The sequence below is a fragment of the Leopardus geoffroyi genome, chromosome B3, assembly GCF_018350155.1.
Source record: "Leopardus geoffroyi isolate Oge1 chromosome B3, O.geoffroyi_Oge1_pat1.0, whole genome shotgun sequence".
In the NCBI taxonomy this organism is placed as follows: Eukaryota; Metazoa; Chordata; class Mammalia; order Carnivora; family Felidae; genus Leopardus; species Leopardus geoffroyi.
The window spans coordinates 32,415,517-32,430,830 of NC_059337.1; the positions used below are offsets into that span (position 1 = coordinate 32,415,517).

General features: G+C 58.5%; 1 protein-coding gene across 2 annotated transcripts; it reads left to right on the plus strand.

The window, feature by feature from the left end:
• Positions 1 to 2,209: 2,209 nt before the first annotated feature.
• Positions 2,210 to 14,212, plus strand: INSYN1 (inhibitory synaptic factor 1). 2 transcript variants are annotated; one of them, XM_045449134.1, is made up of 3 exons: positions 2,210 to 2,818; positions 3,246 to 3,969; positions 13,446 to 14,208. In XM_045449134.1, exons 2-3 carry the CDS (start codon positions 3,814 to 3,816, stop codon positions 14,166 to 14,168), a joined length of 879 nt encoding a protein of 292 aa, XP_045305090.1. In that variant the 5' UTR covers positions 2,210 to 2,818; positions 3,246 to 3,813; the 3' UTR covers positions 14,169 to 14,208. The 2 variants fall into 2 exon arrangements, with proteins under 2 accessions (XP_045305090.1, XP_045305091.1); XM_045449135.1 differs by lacking the exon at positions 2,210 to 2,818 and having other exon boundaries at positions 3,928 to 3,969; positions 13,446 to 13,520; positions 13,616 to 14,212.
• Positions 14,213 to 15,314: the final 1,102 nt, after the last annotated feature.

Here is a 15,314-nt window from a genome sequence, read left to right on the forward strand (position 1 = left end):
TCTCATTCTCCTCCTACCTCCCTGACTGTCCCTGTTCCAGGGACTCTTTCCCAAAGCTCCAGCCTGGACCTACTGCTTTTAGTACTAGTCTACACAATCTTCCTGCTTCATCTCATCCCCTCAAATAATGATTCAGTTAAACAAAAAAACAACCCTCAAGGCCAGACATAGATCCATATACTCAACTGTCTTCAGGATGTCTCCACCTGTCCCAAACTGGACTTTTCATCTTCACCCCAGATGCGTTCTTCCTCTCTGTTCTCTGACAAAACTGGCAGCACAAGCATCTACCCGGTCTCCCCAGCTATAAGCCATAAGCTGTAAGAGGCATCGTGGACTCCCTCCCTCTCAAAGTCCAGCCAGTCTCTAAGCCCTGTTCTAGTCTCCTAAATTTTTTTTCAAAGCATCCCCTCCTCTCCATCTCTGCTCCCGCTCGGGCCCCTCCTCTCTCGGCTGGATTCATGCAACAGCCTCCTAACGGGTCCCCTCCCTGTGGCCTAGCCCTCAGCTCCCCCATCCACAATGCCACAGTCGGTCTCCTGAGAAGGCAAGCAGGACCAGGTTCCTCCCCGATATCACCCTCCCCTCTGTCCCAGGAGAAAATCCAAGCGCCCAACTGTGGCTTCCAAGTCTCTCCAGGATCTGGTCTTCCTCTAATCCACTGTCCACAGAGCTGTCAAACAGGTCATCGCTAAAGGGCCCAGGGTGTCAACCCCCCCCCCCCTCTTCACTTCTGTCTCTGAGCCTCGGCTCTAACCCTCCTCCCTGCCAGAGCGCTCATCCCTACCTCCTCCACACTGACAGTCACCGGGGTAACTCCTACTTCTCCTTCCCCATGCAGCTCAGAGGTTGCCTCCCAAGAGAGCCTGCCAGCCCCTGACCTGGCTTGCTCCCCACCCTCCCCACTCCTTTACCGTTTCTTCTAGAACTTGCATTTGTCCTGCATTTACCACCTCTCAGCTTACTCAGGAGTGCTCCCACTGCCCCCAGGAGCTGTGAGCTTCCTAAAATGCTGCCTTTCCTTCCTGAGACCCCAGAGTCTAGCATGGGGGTTGGCACCCAGAAAGCGCTGAATAAATGTTGAGTAAATGGATGAGTAACCGAAGAAATGATCAGTGTCTAACGCCTACCCCGGCACGGGAGCCTCCAGCTCCCAACTGTGCCTAGCCCAGAGCTTGGCACACAGTAGGCGCTCGGTAAAGGTTGTCCGTATTCTATTTTCTGAATTAATCTGCCTCAACGCAAGCTCTGGGGCAGGCTGAGATATGATAAGGAGAAAGGGGAGGGTCTGGATGCGGGAAACTTTAGCCAAAAGAGACGCTTGGGGTGCACCGCAGTGGGGGAAGGGGCAACAGGGTTGCCTGGAAAGGCGGGAAGAGCTAAGTCCCCAGCCCGCTGCCCCTCCGCGCCCCGAGGTCGGGCACAGTCCCGCGGGGCTAGTCCCCTCAGCCCAGACAGCGCAGGACCCCGGCGGTCACCCGGGTGCTGAGACCCCCCGGCTCGCGCGCTCGGCGCTCGGCGCTGGGCGGCGTGTGTGTCGCTTTAAAAGCTCCCTCCCGGCGCGCAGGGCCGGCCCCTTCTCTGACAGCGCCGAGCGAGCGGAGCCGAGCGAGCCGGGCGGCCTTTGAGGGAGCCAGCGCCCGCCCGGGCGGCCAGTCCGGCGGGGGGCGGCGGGGCGGGCCGGGGGCGGCCGGGGCGCGGGCGGCGCGGCGGCGGCGGCGCTCGGGGAGCGGGCCCAGGCCCCGCGGAGCCCGGCGGGGCAGGGCAGGGCGAGGCAGCGGAGGGAGGCCCAGCCCCGACCCCGCGCCCGTCTGCCCCACCGGCAGGCAGGCGAGCCGAGTGGCAGCGGGCGGGGGGCGGCGGGAGCCGAGCGGAGGCTGAGAGCCCCGAGCGCCCCGGCCGGGCCGGGCCCGCCGCGCGCCCCCTCCCCTCGCCTCCCCTCCCTCGCCGGCGCCTCGCCTCCTCCTCTCGCTCTCCTCGCCTCCTCTGCTCCGCCCGGCGCCGCTCCCGCCCGCGCCCGGGCCGCCGAACCCAGCCGGGCCGGGCCCCCTGCCTCGCGCGCTCTCGGCCGGGCCCGGCGGGGACCCGGTCCCCGCGGCCGCCACCGCCCCTCCCCCCTCCCCCCGGGGCCCGGCGGCTTCCGGACCTTTCCGACCGCGGACAGAGCGGTGGGAGCGTTCTCGCCCCCGGCGGGCGGGCGGCCGGGCCGGGCCGGGCCGGGCCGGGCGGAGCGGACCGTTGCGGCCGCTCCGGGCGCCGCGGGTGCCGGAGCGCGGACCTTCTGGGTCCCGGCTGAGCGCGCCCCGGGCGCCCGGCGGTGCCCGCTCACTCCGGGGCAGGGCAGGCAGACCTCGGCGGAGCCCGGAGCCGGCCGATCTGGACTGGACAGAGCGAATCCCGGACTGTGCAGAGCCCGGGGGATGCCGGGCGTGGGCTGAGGGGATCCCGGCGCCCTCCGATCCCTCCGACTTTGGCTCACGCGCTGGGACCGGCCCGGCGTCGCCTGGGTCGCCCTGCGCCCGGGTCACCTGTGGCCTCGGAGCCCCAAGCCCACCGGATCCTCGCTCGGTCCCGACCCGGAGCCCGGCGGGGGTTGGGGGAGATTTTTCCTGCCCCCTTCCTTGGAGCTCGGAGGCCCCGCCCCCTCCCACCGTCCAGATGTCTCCCGTGGCGGCTCTGAGGACCTCCCTGAGGCCAGGGGCCGAAGGGTCCAGAGAGAGAAGCCCGCCCTAGGGAGCCTTTGGGGGGGCCCCCCAACCTCCTCCTGGGGCTTGGCCCCCGACGCTGCTCGGAAGGAAGGCTGGTGCTCCCACCCTTGGTGAGTCCGGGAGCGGAGCTGGGGTTCTGAGGGAAGGCGGGGCTGGGGAAGGGAGGGTCCGCTGCGAGTGAGGGCACCTGGGGGCACTGGGAGGGAGGACAGAAGGACTGGAGAGGCCCTCTGGCAAACCAGCGGGACCAGGCCTGGCTGGGGGGGGGGGGGGTGGGAGTGGAGGCACAGGGGAGCTGGGGGAGCTGGGGCAGGGTGCCCCGTCGCAGGCTGAGGACTTCTGCCTCCAAAGCAGGGGCTCCTTTTCCTTCTAGAGGAGGGGCTATGCTGTAGACCATCTGCCTCCACCACCCCTCCCCACAAAGAAAAAAATTCCCCAGCGACGAAGGGTGCAGGCTGGCGAGAGGAGGGAGGCAGCGGCATTGCCGGCTGGTGCTGCAGCCTGGGAGGGCTGACGCCAGGCTTGCTCTCTCTGCAGGGGGCTGCCCTTCTCCTCCGACCAGCTCCCTTTTCAGAGCTGCCCACATCTGGAGCCCCCTCCACATCTGGAAGACCCCAGCCACCGTCCCTCTGCAGGTGTCAGTTGCCTCAGGAGACCTCTGGCTTTGCAACTGCCTAGGAGTTGTGAGGGATGACTGCTGCCTTCCCCCATCCCAAGGGCATCTCCTACCCTTAGTCCCTGCAGAGTCATCCCCCTGCCTCTGTGTCCAGGCTCAGCCAGAGATCAGCTCAGCACACGTTCAGGCACCTCAAGTCCTGGAGGCCACTCCTGAGACCCGAGGCCCCTCCCCCTGCTCTCCTGTGTCCTCACCTTGACCCCCTCTGTCAGACTCTGTCTTCCTCTGGGTGTCCCATTCCCCACCCAGAGGCAGAGGAGGCGGGGTGGCAGGGGGCAGGGGCTGGGTGAGGGCCACCCAGGGCCAGGGTGGGCTGGGGGGCCGTTAAGATGTGGAGCTCTGCCTGGCCGAGGGGGGCTCCGTGGAGGCAGACGCAGCGTGTGCCCGGCTGGGGGGAGTATGGGCAGGCCCGCAGCCACGTGGTAAAGGATGAACATTCGGGGCACCCCGGACCTCGGGCAGCCCAGTGACGACCCCAGCAGTGGTGGCCAGCGGGAGCGGATTCGACAGCGAATGAAGATGGTCATCGGGCAGCTTGAGGGCATCCTGCAGGAGCTCAAGGAGGTGGCCAAGGAGCTAAGGGAGGTGAGTGAGGGGCCGGCCAGACCCCAGGCCAGTTTTCCTGGGCCCAGCACCAAAACATGCTCATCCGTGTTTAAGTGTGTATGTGTACTCACAGCTGTGTGCACCTGTGTCACTTTGCTGGGGACTTCCTTTTCCTTCTTCTTTCGCCAAATCTGCTTTGCTAGAAATCTCACCATACTCCAGGACTGGAGGGGCCTCAGTGTTGCAGAGTTGACTTGGGCAGCGTGTTGTGGGCCTGTGGCCTATGGTTAGCCCTCCGGGCTGCCAAGGTGACAAATATAGACTAAATCCTACCATAGCCTCTTAGTGGGAGACACTCTTCTGGGGCCCAAGCTGGCTTTTGACCCCACCATCTGCCTCGCAGACTCTGACCTACTCAGAAGGTGGCTCTGAGAGAGTGTTGCTGGCCCTACTGAGAAGCTCTGAGCATTCTCCAGAAATCACACAGATACTCAGAACCCTTGATCCGGGAAAAAGTTAAAGCCAGTTAGGCCTGCCCTGCCCTGAGGTGGGAATGTGTCTGGGGGGCCACTAGTGGGTACCAGAGTTCCTGGGTACCTTGGCAGGGGCAGGAGTCTCGTCTAGAGGCATGCATCCCCGTCTACAGTTGTGAATGTTTTTGCCAAGGCTGAAAAGTCACTGAGAGATCCCGGGATGTGTGTCCCTCTCTGTCTAAGTGGAGCCCGGTTTAATTACTGCTTCCCACATCGCTGGGGTAATGAGGTACACACGTCCTCAGCCCTGCCCCTTGGGCTGTGTTCGAGCCCAAAATGCATGACCAGCGTTCTGGGCCGCTGGCCTGAATTTGCCCACTGGGTGCCATTAAGCAGGCCAGGTGGGCTTTAGGCAAATTTCAACTCCCTGTAACCAGGGCCCCTGCAGAGACAGCAGAGAGAGTGATTGAATGGGAGTTATGGGTTCATTCTTTCTGCAGCCAGCTGTGCAGGGAGGCTCCTGGAGGATTGAGGAGAGGGGGGTGATGGTGGGTACCCACTCCGGCCTGGAGAGCCAAGGAGCAGGGCATGTTTGAAGGGAGCTGTGTCCCAAGCAGAGGGGTTGTGGAGAGGCTGGAACAAGAACTGAGGTGAGGCAGGGCAGTCCCCTCAGCCCAGAATCAGCATTGTGGTCGAAGACCAGATGCCCCTGAGCAACCCCCAAACTCGTTGGTCCAAAGGACTACAACTCCCCTTCATCCCTCTCTACCCCATCTTTTCCAGATGCTCCTGTGGGTCCGTCAGGGCCATGGGAACCATCCAGAGTCTCAGTCTTGGGCAGGGGCATGGGACCTGTGCCCCAGTAGACCCACCCAGAAAAGAGCCAGGATGGACTCTAAGCCTGGGAGTCCTATGGCCCGGAGCCTACTCTCAACTGAGCATCTTCTGAGATCTGCCTCTCCTGTCTCCCCAAGCATAGTCACCCAGAGCTTAAAGACATCTCACAGATCACGCATACCAGCCCTGTCCATTTTCTGTTTGAAGAAAACTGAGGCCCAGAGAGGGCTGGGGGCTTATCCAAAGTCACAGAGCCTACTAGTGGCAGAACTAAGCCCAGAACTCAGGTTCCCGTGGCCTATTCTGAGGCTGGAGCAGGGGGACTAGTGGGTGACCTTTTTGCATTTTGACAGGGGCCTTCTAGAGATGACACCTTCTGCTCGTGCTGTGATGCTCTGAGGGGATGCCCTTTCGAGGATGAGGCAGGGAGATCAGAAGCACTAAGATTTATTTGCAGATCTGTTAGATGTTCCCTCTCTCCCTTCTCAGCATATATAGACCCAGCCCCATGTCCTGCACAGCAGAGCTTCAGGGTCACAGGCCATGCAGCCCAGAGGCCTGAGCCAGGACAGCGAGAGATGAGTTCCCTCCCCCTACACACCCTGCAGGCCATGTGCCTCCACCCAAGACTTTGGCAGGTTGCTACGGCAACCAGCGTCTACCCCGTATGCCACAGCCTGCCCGCTGCCAATGGCACCCAGCTGGGAGGGGGGCAGGCCTCAGAGCTCCCCCATCCCCCAGGCAGGGTCTGGACATGGGGAGATGGGCAGAAACAAGTGTTGGGGAAAGCAGGTAAGGCTCTGGGAGGCCCAGGCAGAAGAGGAGACACCATAACTGACTTCCTGTGGGATGGGGTTTATCAGGAATGGGGTTACCCGGTGGGGGTGCCAGGCATTAGTTTGGGGTAAAGGGTTGCAGCCCTCTGTTCCCTAGAACCTGCAATCTTGGCTCTTGATCCTGAAAGGGGGCTTATAAAGCTGAATCTACCTGGCTCTTCTCAGTCCCTTTGTGTGGCGTTTTTCCATCAGGGGCATGGGTAGACCCAAGGTCTAGAAGGTGGCAGGCACTTTTTCCCTCATTATACCCCCTTCCCCAGATACCACCGGGTCAGCCCTCATCAGCTGGGTTGTCATCAGGAGAGCACATACCACTGATCAAGGCAAACCCTCCTCATCCTCTTGAGCACAAAGCCTGAAACTCACAGAGAGAGATGGGAGACCCTAAAGCACTTCCTCCTGAGGCCCCTGAGCCTCAGTCTACTCCTCTCTGAAATGGGGATGCTGATCATTCACATCTCAGAGTGGTCTTGCAAGGGTTTATCGGAGGCTTGGCACGTGGCAAGGTGGGGGGGTGGGGCGCTAACACTCACACCCCTAAAGGTTTTGGAGTTCCCTCTCCCATACCTCCCTCACCCTCCCAAACCCCTGCTGCAGCTCTGTCACTGGCTCCCCAGGTGATAGGGAGCAAGTTCTGTCGCCTGGGTGAGGAAAGTACCCTCATGGACTAAGTAAGGTGAAGAATGTAAACGTGCGTTGAAAGCTGAAGTTGTGTTCCAGAGGGATGTGACTGTCAATCATTAATTAGCCCTCACCCCTTCTAGGCTCCCCAGTACTCCAGGACGCCAGGCCAATCCCAGCAGGCTCTCCAAACTCCTTAAATTTCTGCGAATCTCAACTTAGATAGAGATGCAGCACAGCCTTAAGGCCAAGAGCATGGGCTCTACAGCCAGACGTCTCGGGTTCAAATCCAGACTCCACCCCCTTCCTAGCTGTGTGAGCTTTGGAGAGTTACTTCACCTTTCTGGGCTTCTGTTTTCTGTTTTCTGGCAAATGGGGATACTGAATCTTATGCCTGCCCACCTGCCCCAGGGTAGCAACCCTGCCCCAGGGTAATTCTTACCCCAGGGTAAGAATTAAATGTGATACCACGTATAAATTACATGCACCGTGAGGGACACAAAACTAGCTCCACATCTTTTAGAGATTATTAAGGAGATATTCTTGCACCGGCCGCCTTCTTACTCCATGGATGGCCTTGTTCTTTTGGAGTCACATCAGCTTCTTAGCCATGATCAGAGTGGTCAGAGCCAGGACCCTGGCCTCCTGGCTGGCACCCTTCAGTATCTTCGGCCGTACGGCAGTGTCGCCCTCTTCCAGCATGGAAAGAGGTAGAGAGCGATGGTGATGGGGGCAAGGGGTCTCCAATAAGATGCCTTTTGAACGGAGACCCAAAGGGAAGGAAGGTACAAGACGAATGGGTATCTGGGAGAAGAGCCTTCCGGGCAGTGGGAGCAGCCAGTGCAAAGGTCCTGAGAAGGAAGTGTGGAAGTGAGCTCGGCCTGTTGGGAATCAGCAAGGAAGCCAGGGCGGCTGGAGTGGAGTGAACCAGGAGGAGAAAAGCAGGAGGAAAGGTCAAAGAGAGAGCCGGGAGCTAGATCACACAGAGCCTTAAAGGCCTTGGTATGAAATTCAGATTAATCCTCAGTGAGAATCCCCCACCGTCTCCAGGAAGCTCCTGCTTGTGTTTCTGGGTGGGAATCTGCCTCCCCATTGGGCTCCCTGTTCCTCACCAGCTGGGGGACCCCAAGGGCAGGGGGAAGGGCCCTCATCCTTGGCCCCTTAGATGGTGAGCGTATCTTAACCAGGTACTTGGCCTCCTCCTCCCCCTCCTCCCCACGATGTCACTCAGCATGGGGGCTCAAAAGTGATCCTCGAGTTCGCTGCTGGTGACTGTCATGTCGTCACTGACTCTTGGGTGGGACCTAACTTAGGAGCACAGTGGCCCACCTGGTGTGGCAGCGGAGGGTCCCCTCACCTGATCTGCATGGGGAACAGGCCCAGTGGCAACCGTGCAGTCCCATCAGCAAGGTGCTGCGTACGACGTGGCATGGAAAGCCAAGGGCTTTCATGAGATGAATGTGGCCCAGCCAAGAAGCAGCTGGGGCAGGAGAGGCTGGGGACCACGGAGCTGTGCCAAAGTGGGTCAGCGCCATCACCCGCAGCTCAGCAAGAACTGTGCGGATTTTTTTCTTCTTATTTTTTTTTTTTTTTCCCTCACCTTCCTTTCCTCCCTCTTTCCCTTTGCGTTCTCCTCCTTTGGACAGATTCACAAAGCTCCCTGGCCAATTAGGCCAAATTGCAGGATGAGAGTCATGAATCACAGTCAACTCTCCCCACCCCCCACTCCACAGCCCCCCCCCCGAAAACAATAAATAACATAATCACAGAATTAAAAAATAATCAGTGGTCATAAATAATGCAGATCCCCAGTTATGTAACCAGCTGCCTGGGGAGCTGGGTGGGAGGGGAGGAGGTAGCAGCTTGTTGAGTGAGGGGAAGGGGCCAGAGGTGAGGGAGATGCTGGTTCTGGGACTCCTGGGTCCTCCGTCCTGGCTCTGGGGCCTTAAGGAACACGGATGTGCTTTCCTTGGAGAGGGGGCTCAGCCGGGGCTGGAGAGAGGGCTGGGGCGGGCAAGATAGGACCATGCAACTCCTTCTCAGAAAAGCAGCCCCAACAGTTTTTATCAGCCTCCTGTCTCAACTCATCCACTCATCCCATGGCTGTATTTGTGAGGAGTGTGCCAACCCCTGTGCCAAGCTAGGGGTGCCATGGCGGGCAAGATGCTCCCAGTCCCACCCCTCATGGGGCTTACTGTCTAGTGGGAAGACATCAATCCTGTAACATACATGTATATGCAATTGCAGCAGTGATAAATATTAGAAAATATTTTAAGGAAAGTTGCGGAGTGCCTTGAGAGCCTATCCTAGGGAACCTGTTCCCCACGGAGGATCAGGGAAAACTCCTGATGGAAGTGAGATGGGGTGAATAGAAAAAGAGGGAGCATTCCAGGTGAGGCCCAGAGGCCGAAGTGGGCTCGGTGGAGTGGGTAGAGCTGGGGAGGCTCGCCTGGCAGGGCAGTGGCTGCCTGCTGGAGAGAAAAGTCCCTGTGGCCAGAGTTGTGGGGTTTGTGTTTGAGACACTCGGGGGTTTGGGGAGCAGGGCGGTGCTGGAAGCAGAGGGGTGACGCGGTCCTGTTGGCTGATTCTGAGATGCCCTGAATGCAGCGCGCAGCAGGAGCTGGGCAGGAAGCTGCCAGCAGATGGGTGCGGCTGTTCAGGTGAGGTTGCTGAGGCTATGAGCAGGACAGAGGTTGGGGGCGCCCTTGGGACGGGGCCTGGAACCCCCAGCCGGTCTGTCACGGCACTCAGCCCTGCCTTTCTAGTGTTCCTTCTTGCCCGCTCTAGATCAGCTAATTCTTGTTCTTAAGGTGCCAGACCCAGCAGTCAGGACTCCTGACTTGTGGTCTCAGCTCTGCTCCTTCCAGTTTCTGGCCCTCAGTCTCCCCCTCAGCAAGCACAGTGAGAGGGGTGAAGCCGACAGCGACTCCAGTCCTCTGGCTTTGAGGCTCTAGGATTCTGTGATTTTTATGCTGTCATTTCTCTCTCCGTTTGCTCTCTCCCCATCTCTTTCCTTCTGTATATATAATTATTTCCCTGTCCTCCAGGACAATCCTAAATTACATGTAGGCAAAATGATTATTAAATCTCAGAGAGAAATCACAGATTTCAAGGCTTCCGAAGCAGAGGGGCAGGTAACGTGGGGCCTGCCTGTCCTCTGCCCGCCCCACTGGCCCCATGAAATGAGGTATAGGGACAGGTGGTGGGGTTTGTGGACTGACCCAGGCCCTGCATACAGGCTGGGTACCCTTGGCACATCATTCCTCTTTCTGGTCCTCACTCATGTCATTCATCAAGTGGGTGTGCCTGTCCCTAGTGGTCTGGGCCAGCTTTGCCTTTGAGTTTCATTACCGTTTGGCGTCTAGACCCTCTTCTGCTCCTGCTCTGTCCGGAGACAGAGCAGGGAATATAGGTGCCACCCATGTGCTGGGGTTTGGAATACCCAACAGGTCCCATTGTTCTGCCACAAGCATTGGAAATGTCCCCATCAGAATGCCATTCTGTGGGTGAAGAAGTGACTCCCATCAGCTCTTGGGCCTGGTGCCAGGGGCCTGGTTCTACCTTTCCACCCACTGGTGCACAGTGGAGATTGATAGTCTTTGTCGTTCTACCTGCTTTCTGGGCATCATGTCATTAACTGTCATTAACTGTCACTAACTGTCATTAACTGTCAAGTAGGCACTACTAGAATTCCCTCTTATGACGACACAGGCACAGAGACACCGGGTCATTTGGCCAAGGTCACACAGCCACTCGGTGGTTGCACCTAGCTAGGTCTGACTCCAGAGTCCAGGTTCATAAGTGCTTGGCTGTGCTGATTCTACAGTTTTTTTTTTTTTTTTCAACGTTTATTTATTTTTGGGACAGAGAGAGACAGAACATGAACGGGGGAGGGGCAGAGAGAGAGGGAGACACAGAATCGGAAACAGGCTCCAGGCTCCGAGCCATCAGCCCAGAGCCCGACGTGGGGCTCGAACTCACGGACCGCGAGATCGTGACCTGGCTGAAGTCGGACGCTCAACCGACTGCGCCACCCAGGCGCCCCTGATTCTACAGTTTAAATCATGTTCTATTAAACCCCCATCACCTTGGTGAGGAGAGGATTGTCCGTCCCATTTTTGTAGAGGAGGAAACAGACATGGGGAGAGAAAATCACCTGCTTCAAGTTCCTTAGCCAAGATGTGGCCGACTTGGGATTTGAACCCAAGCCTCCCTCTGTCCTGTCCCTCCGCACCCCAGGATGGAACCAGAGAAGGGCGTTCTAATGGAGAAGGGGAAGGGCCTGAATGTGAAGGCTGCCTGAGCAGGTGGCCAGCCAGAAGTTTTTGGGTGGGAAGGAGTATGTCCAAGCCTGACAGCTTTAGGGCCCCTGCCCTGTGCACCCTGGGTCTTCCTCACGGGCATTAGGAGCCCAGCTTCTGGGCTTGGCCTGGCCTCAGCCAACCCTGTGTGGTCACACCCAGTCATTTAATGACATTTCTATTAGCTGTGTCTCCATGCTTCCACAGCAGAAGGCTCAGGCTGAACTTGATCAGGAGAGCCTAATTTGCCCCAGACGCTCAGGGCCTCCCCTGAGACTGGCAATGCTCCGAGGTGCTATGTCTTTACCAGCTTAAATCCCCAGACCCCTAGTCCAGTTCTCAAAGTATGCCCCTGGATCAGCAGCACCCAGAAGCGTGTTGGATGTGCACCTTCTCAAACCCCACCCGGGTCCTACTGAATCACAAACTCCGGTGTGCATCAACCCACTCCGGTTTGAGAGCCCCTGCTCTGGGCCAGGACTCCCATCCCTCAGGTGGGGCTTGGGTTGAACAGGGGCTTCTGGGGAAGATGAGCTTCTCTGAGGTAGGGGGAGTCACTCGGGGGTGGGGGACACAAGAAGGGATTGCCGGATTGGAGGGTGGGGCCCTCTCCACATTTCTTGCCCAAGCCCAGACATCACAATAGCACCTCACGGTGGTGAGCAGTCTTGCAGGGGAGCGGCAGGAGAGGGTGGGAATCTCGGCTCCCCCCCTGTTGCTGGTGCCTCGGGTGCAATTTCTAGAAGCTCAGGAGGTGATGACCTCATGGGTAGAAAGCCTCACACTTAGTTGGTGCTCAGAGATGGGAGATGTCACTTTTATCACCAGTGCCCCACAGAGCCCCTTTACTGCCCTTCTCACCATTCCTCAATGAGGGCACTGGTGAGGATGGCAGCGCTGGAGGCGTTGTATTCAAACGGTGGCAAATGAGGTTTGAGATCCAGAGAGGTTGTGTGACTTACCCAAAGACACACAGAGCAACGTCTAAGCTGAATCTAGAACCCAAGTGTCTTGACTGCCCCAGTTCTGCAGGCTCCAGCCAAATGATCCCACCACCCCTGGGGCCTGGGGCCATGGGGAGTGGGTACCCCTAGGCATGGACACCCCAAAACAGCTTCTCAGTCATCCCTGTAAACCCAGAGTCGTAGAATCTCAGAGATGGAAGGAACCTTGGAAATAAAGCATTCACCCAACCTCCCCATTTACAGATCAAGAAACTGAGACCTCAGAGGGAAAATGACTGATCAGGTCACCCACGTAGGACCCTCTGACTCCTAAGCAAGTAAACTTCTCACTGACCTATACACCTCCTGGCCCACTGTTTATGCCCTTGCTTTTGTCTTGCATTTGGGGGCATCCCCCACCCCCACCCCTCACCAGACACCTAGCACATCACCGGACAGCAGTCATCCTCATACAAGTTTGTTGGACTAGGGGCTTCCTTAGTTAATTCATTACCTCACTGCTCTGACCCCAGGGAAAGAACACCAGAGAGGCACCGGGAGCTTGGGGACGCACTGTGTATGTTTTGTCCTTGGGTCTCTTGGTCCCTCTGCTTTGCTATTGTTGTTGTTTTGCTGTTTTTGTTTCTGGTCTGAATCGTTTCCCCCTTCTCTTACTCTGCCCATTCTGGACCCTCTCTGATGGGGTCTCCCTTTTCCCCCTTCACTGTCTTCATCCCTGATTTCCGCACTGACAGGGTCTAGGCGAGGAGTCCTGAGGCAGGGCACCTCTACAGAGGCAGGGTGCTGCTTCATGTGGGATGGGTGGGGTCAGTGGTCTCTGTGACCGAGCCGCCCCCCGCCCCCCGAGTGCATGTGATGAGCGGCCCTGGGCCCAGGATGAAGGGTTTTCTTATTCCTTCCCCAACGAGCCAGGGTTGATCTCCACTCATCAGGGGGCAGGAAAGGGAAGGAAGGAGGAGGTTCTGGGGTACGTGGGGGTATGGTGATGGAGACTCATGGGGGACAGTCACTGACCAGCGGCACAGGCTGGTCCAGGATGCTTTGGAAAACCTGGGCAGAGTCTTCCTCGTGGTCACCCCGTATCATTTCCTCTCCAACTCATCCATCATGTGGTCTGCTCATCTCTCCACCGTGTGGCCTGGCTGGAGTGTCAGCTTCTGTAAATGGCCGCCTCTCAATCAAAGGAAGATGGAACTCTGAGCACCAGAACAGCAGCTGGCTTGGGGGGAGAGGGGTGTGTGCGTGGATGGGGTGTGGGTCTGGAAGGAGGGACTGAGGACTAGAAAATAGGAGAATGGCCCAGACAGGCTCTCCTCACCCTCGTCCAACGTGGGCCCTCATTGGGGCAAACGAACCTGTGACCTCAAGCCCAGTCACCATCCTCTGGGGTCATCAGCCAGGCATCTAGCAGGGTGGGACAGGGGCACGCTCATACCCGCGTGATGCTAGGCCCCCCTCACTCGTCTCTCCTTCCGTGGCCAGGTGGTGAGCCAGATCGATAAGCTAACCTCAGACTTCGACTTTGAACTGGAGCCAGACGACTGGACCACGGCCACTGTGAGCAGCACCTCCAGTAGTGACAAGGCGGGCGTGGGCGGCCCCTTCGACCTGGGTCACCTAGACTTCATGACAGCTGACATCCTTTCGGACAGCTGGGAGTTCTGCTCCTTCCTGGATGTATCTACCCCCTCGGACTCCGTGGACGGCCCAGAGTCGACCCGGCCAGGGGCTGGCCCCGACTACCGGCTCATGAATGGTGGCGTGCCCATCCCCAATGGGCCGCGAGTGGAGACCCCGGACTCCTCCAGTGAGGAGGCCTTCAGTGCTGGCCCCACAAAGGGCCAGCTGCCCCAGCGGACCCCAGGCACACGGGAGAGGGTGCGGTTCAGCGACAAAGTACTCTACCACGCTCTGTGCTGTGACGATGAGGAAGGGGACGGTGAGGAGGAGGTGGCAGAGGAGGAGGTGGGCCTGTCCCCAGAGCCTCCCCGTACAGAGGCCCACGTGGGCCCCCTCAAGCCCTCCCCGGCTCCCTACAAGCCAAGACGCTCTCCAGTGACCAGCCGCCGCTCAGGCCCCACCTTGGCCCCTGAGCAGACCCGAAGGGTCACAAGGAACAGCAGCACCCAAACAGTGTCCGACAAAAGCACGCAGACGTTGCTGCCCTACACGGCTGCCAGACAGAAAGCCAAGGGGAAAAACTAGGGGCTGGGGAGGGGGCTGGGGGGCAGTGGGCACATAGAGCTATAAATATATATATATATATACATATATATATATTTAAACAAACGCAGTCATAATAAAATTTTAAAATGCTAAGGATCCAACCCCGAAGGCCCCAGAGCTTTCACGGAGCTCATCTTAGACACAAAGATGCCTACTCACCATCTAGGTCCCAGGAGGCGCGGCCGGAACCACCCTCCCTTCCTTCTCATTGCAGGGCTCCCGAAAGGGGCGTCCAAAAGCATGTAAATTTGGTGGGACTCCTCTTCCAGGCCCCCGAGCACAGTGGTGGAGTCTGGCTGCTGGCCTGGGCCCTGTCCCAGAGGGGATCCATCGACAGGTGGCAGGCTCACAAGGAGCAGTGTCCAAGGCCAAGGGCTAACCGTAGGTCTGACTGCAGGATGGAGGGCCTCGGGGTGGCATCACTCCACACACACACCTCCCCCCATACTTTCCACTCCGAGGCTTGTGCGTCTCCTTCCCAAAGGCAGACTTACCTGGAGATGCACAACCCCACCCCACTCCCCTTCCATCTCAGGGTTCCCCAGGACACAGGGAAGGAGCAAGCTATTCCCATGGGGCAGGCCTCCCTGCTGGGAAGCTGGCCTTCCCCAGACCCTAGAGGACCAGACTACATTCGGAAGGGGTTTGTTTGGAGAGACTAGACCACCCCCATCCTTCCAACTCCTATCCTCAGCTTTGTCCTCTAGGGCAAAGCCAGCCAGCCCCTGAGTTGGCCCTGTGCAGAAACTGAGGTCCACGTGACAGGGCAGCCAGCGGCCACTGTGGGGCTGTGAAAGGGCTAAAGCCAGGCTCCTGAGCTCCTTCTCTAGGCAGGCAGACCCAGAGAGGAATCCCATGGCCTTACTCTGCCCCTGCTTCCTCACACAAGGACCCCGAACCCACCCTCGCAGGTCTTGAATGACACCAACAGAGACGAGATGGGAGCCTGCAGGTAACAAGGCTTCATCTGGGGTGGGGGGCCGACCCAGGCACAGCATCTGGATATCCTGGAGATCATAATCATAATCATTGCTCACACTTATTGGGCAGGCCTCTGGGCCACTCCAATGCTAAGTATGTTTTATAGTATTAGCTCATGTAATCTTCGCAACAACCTCATGTGAT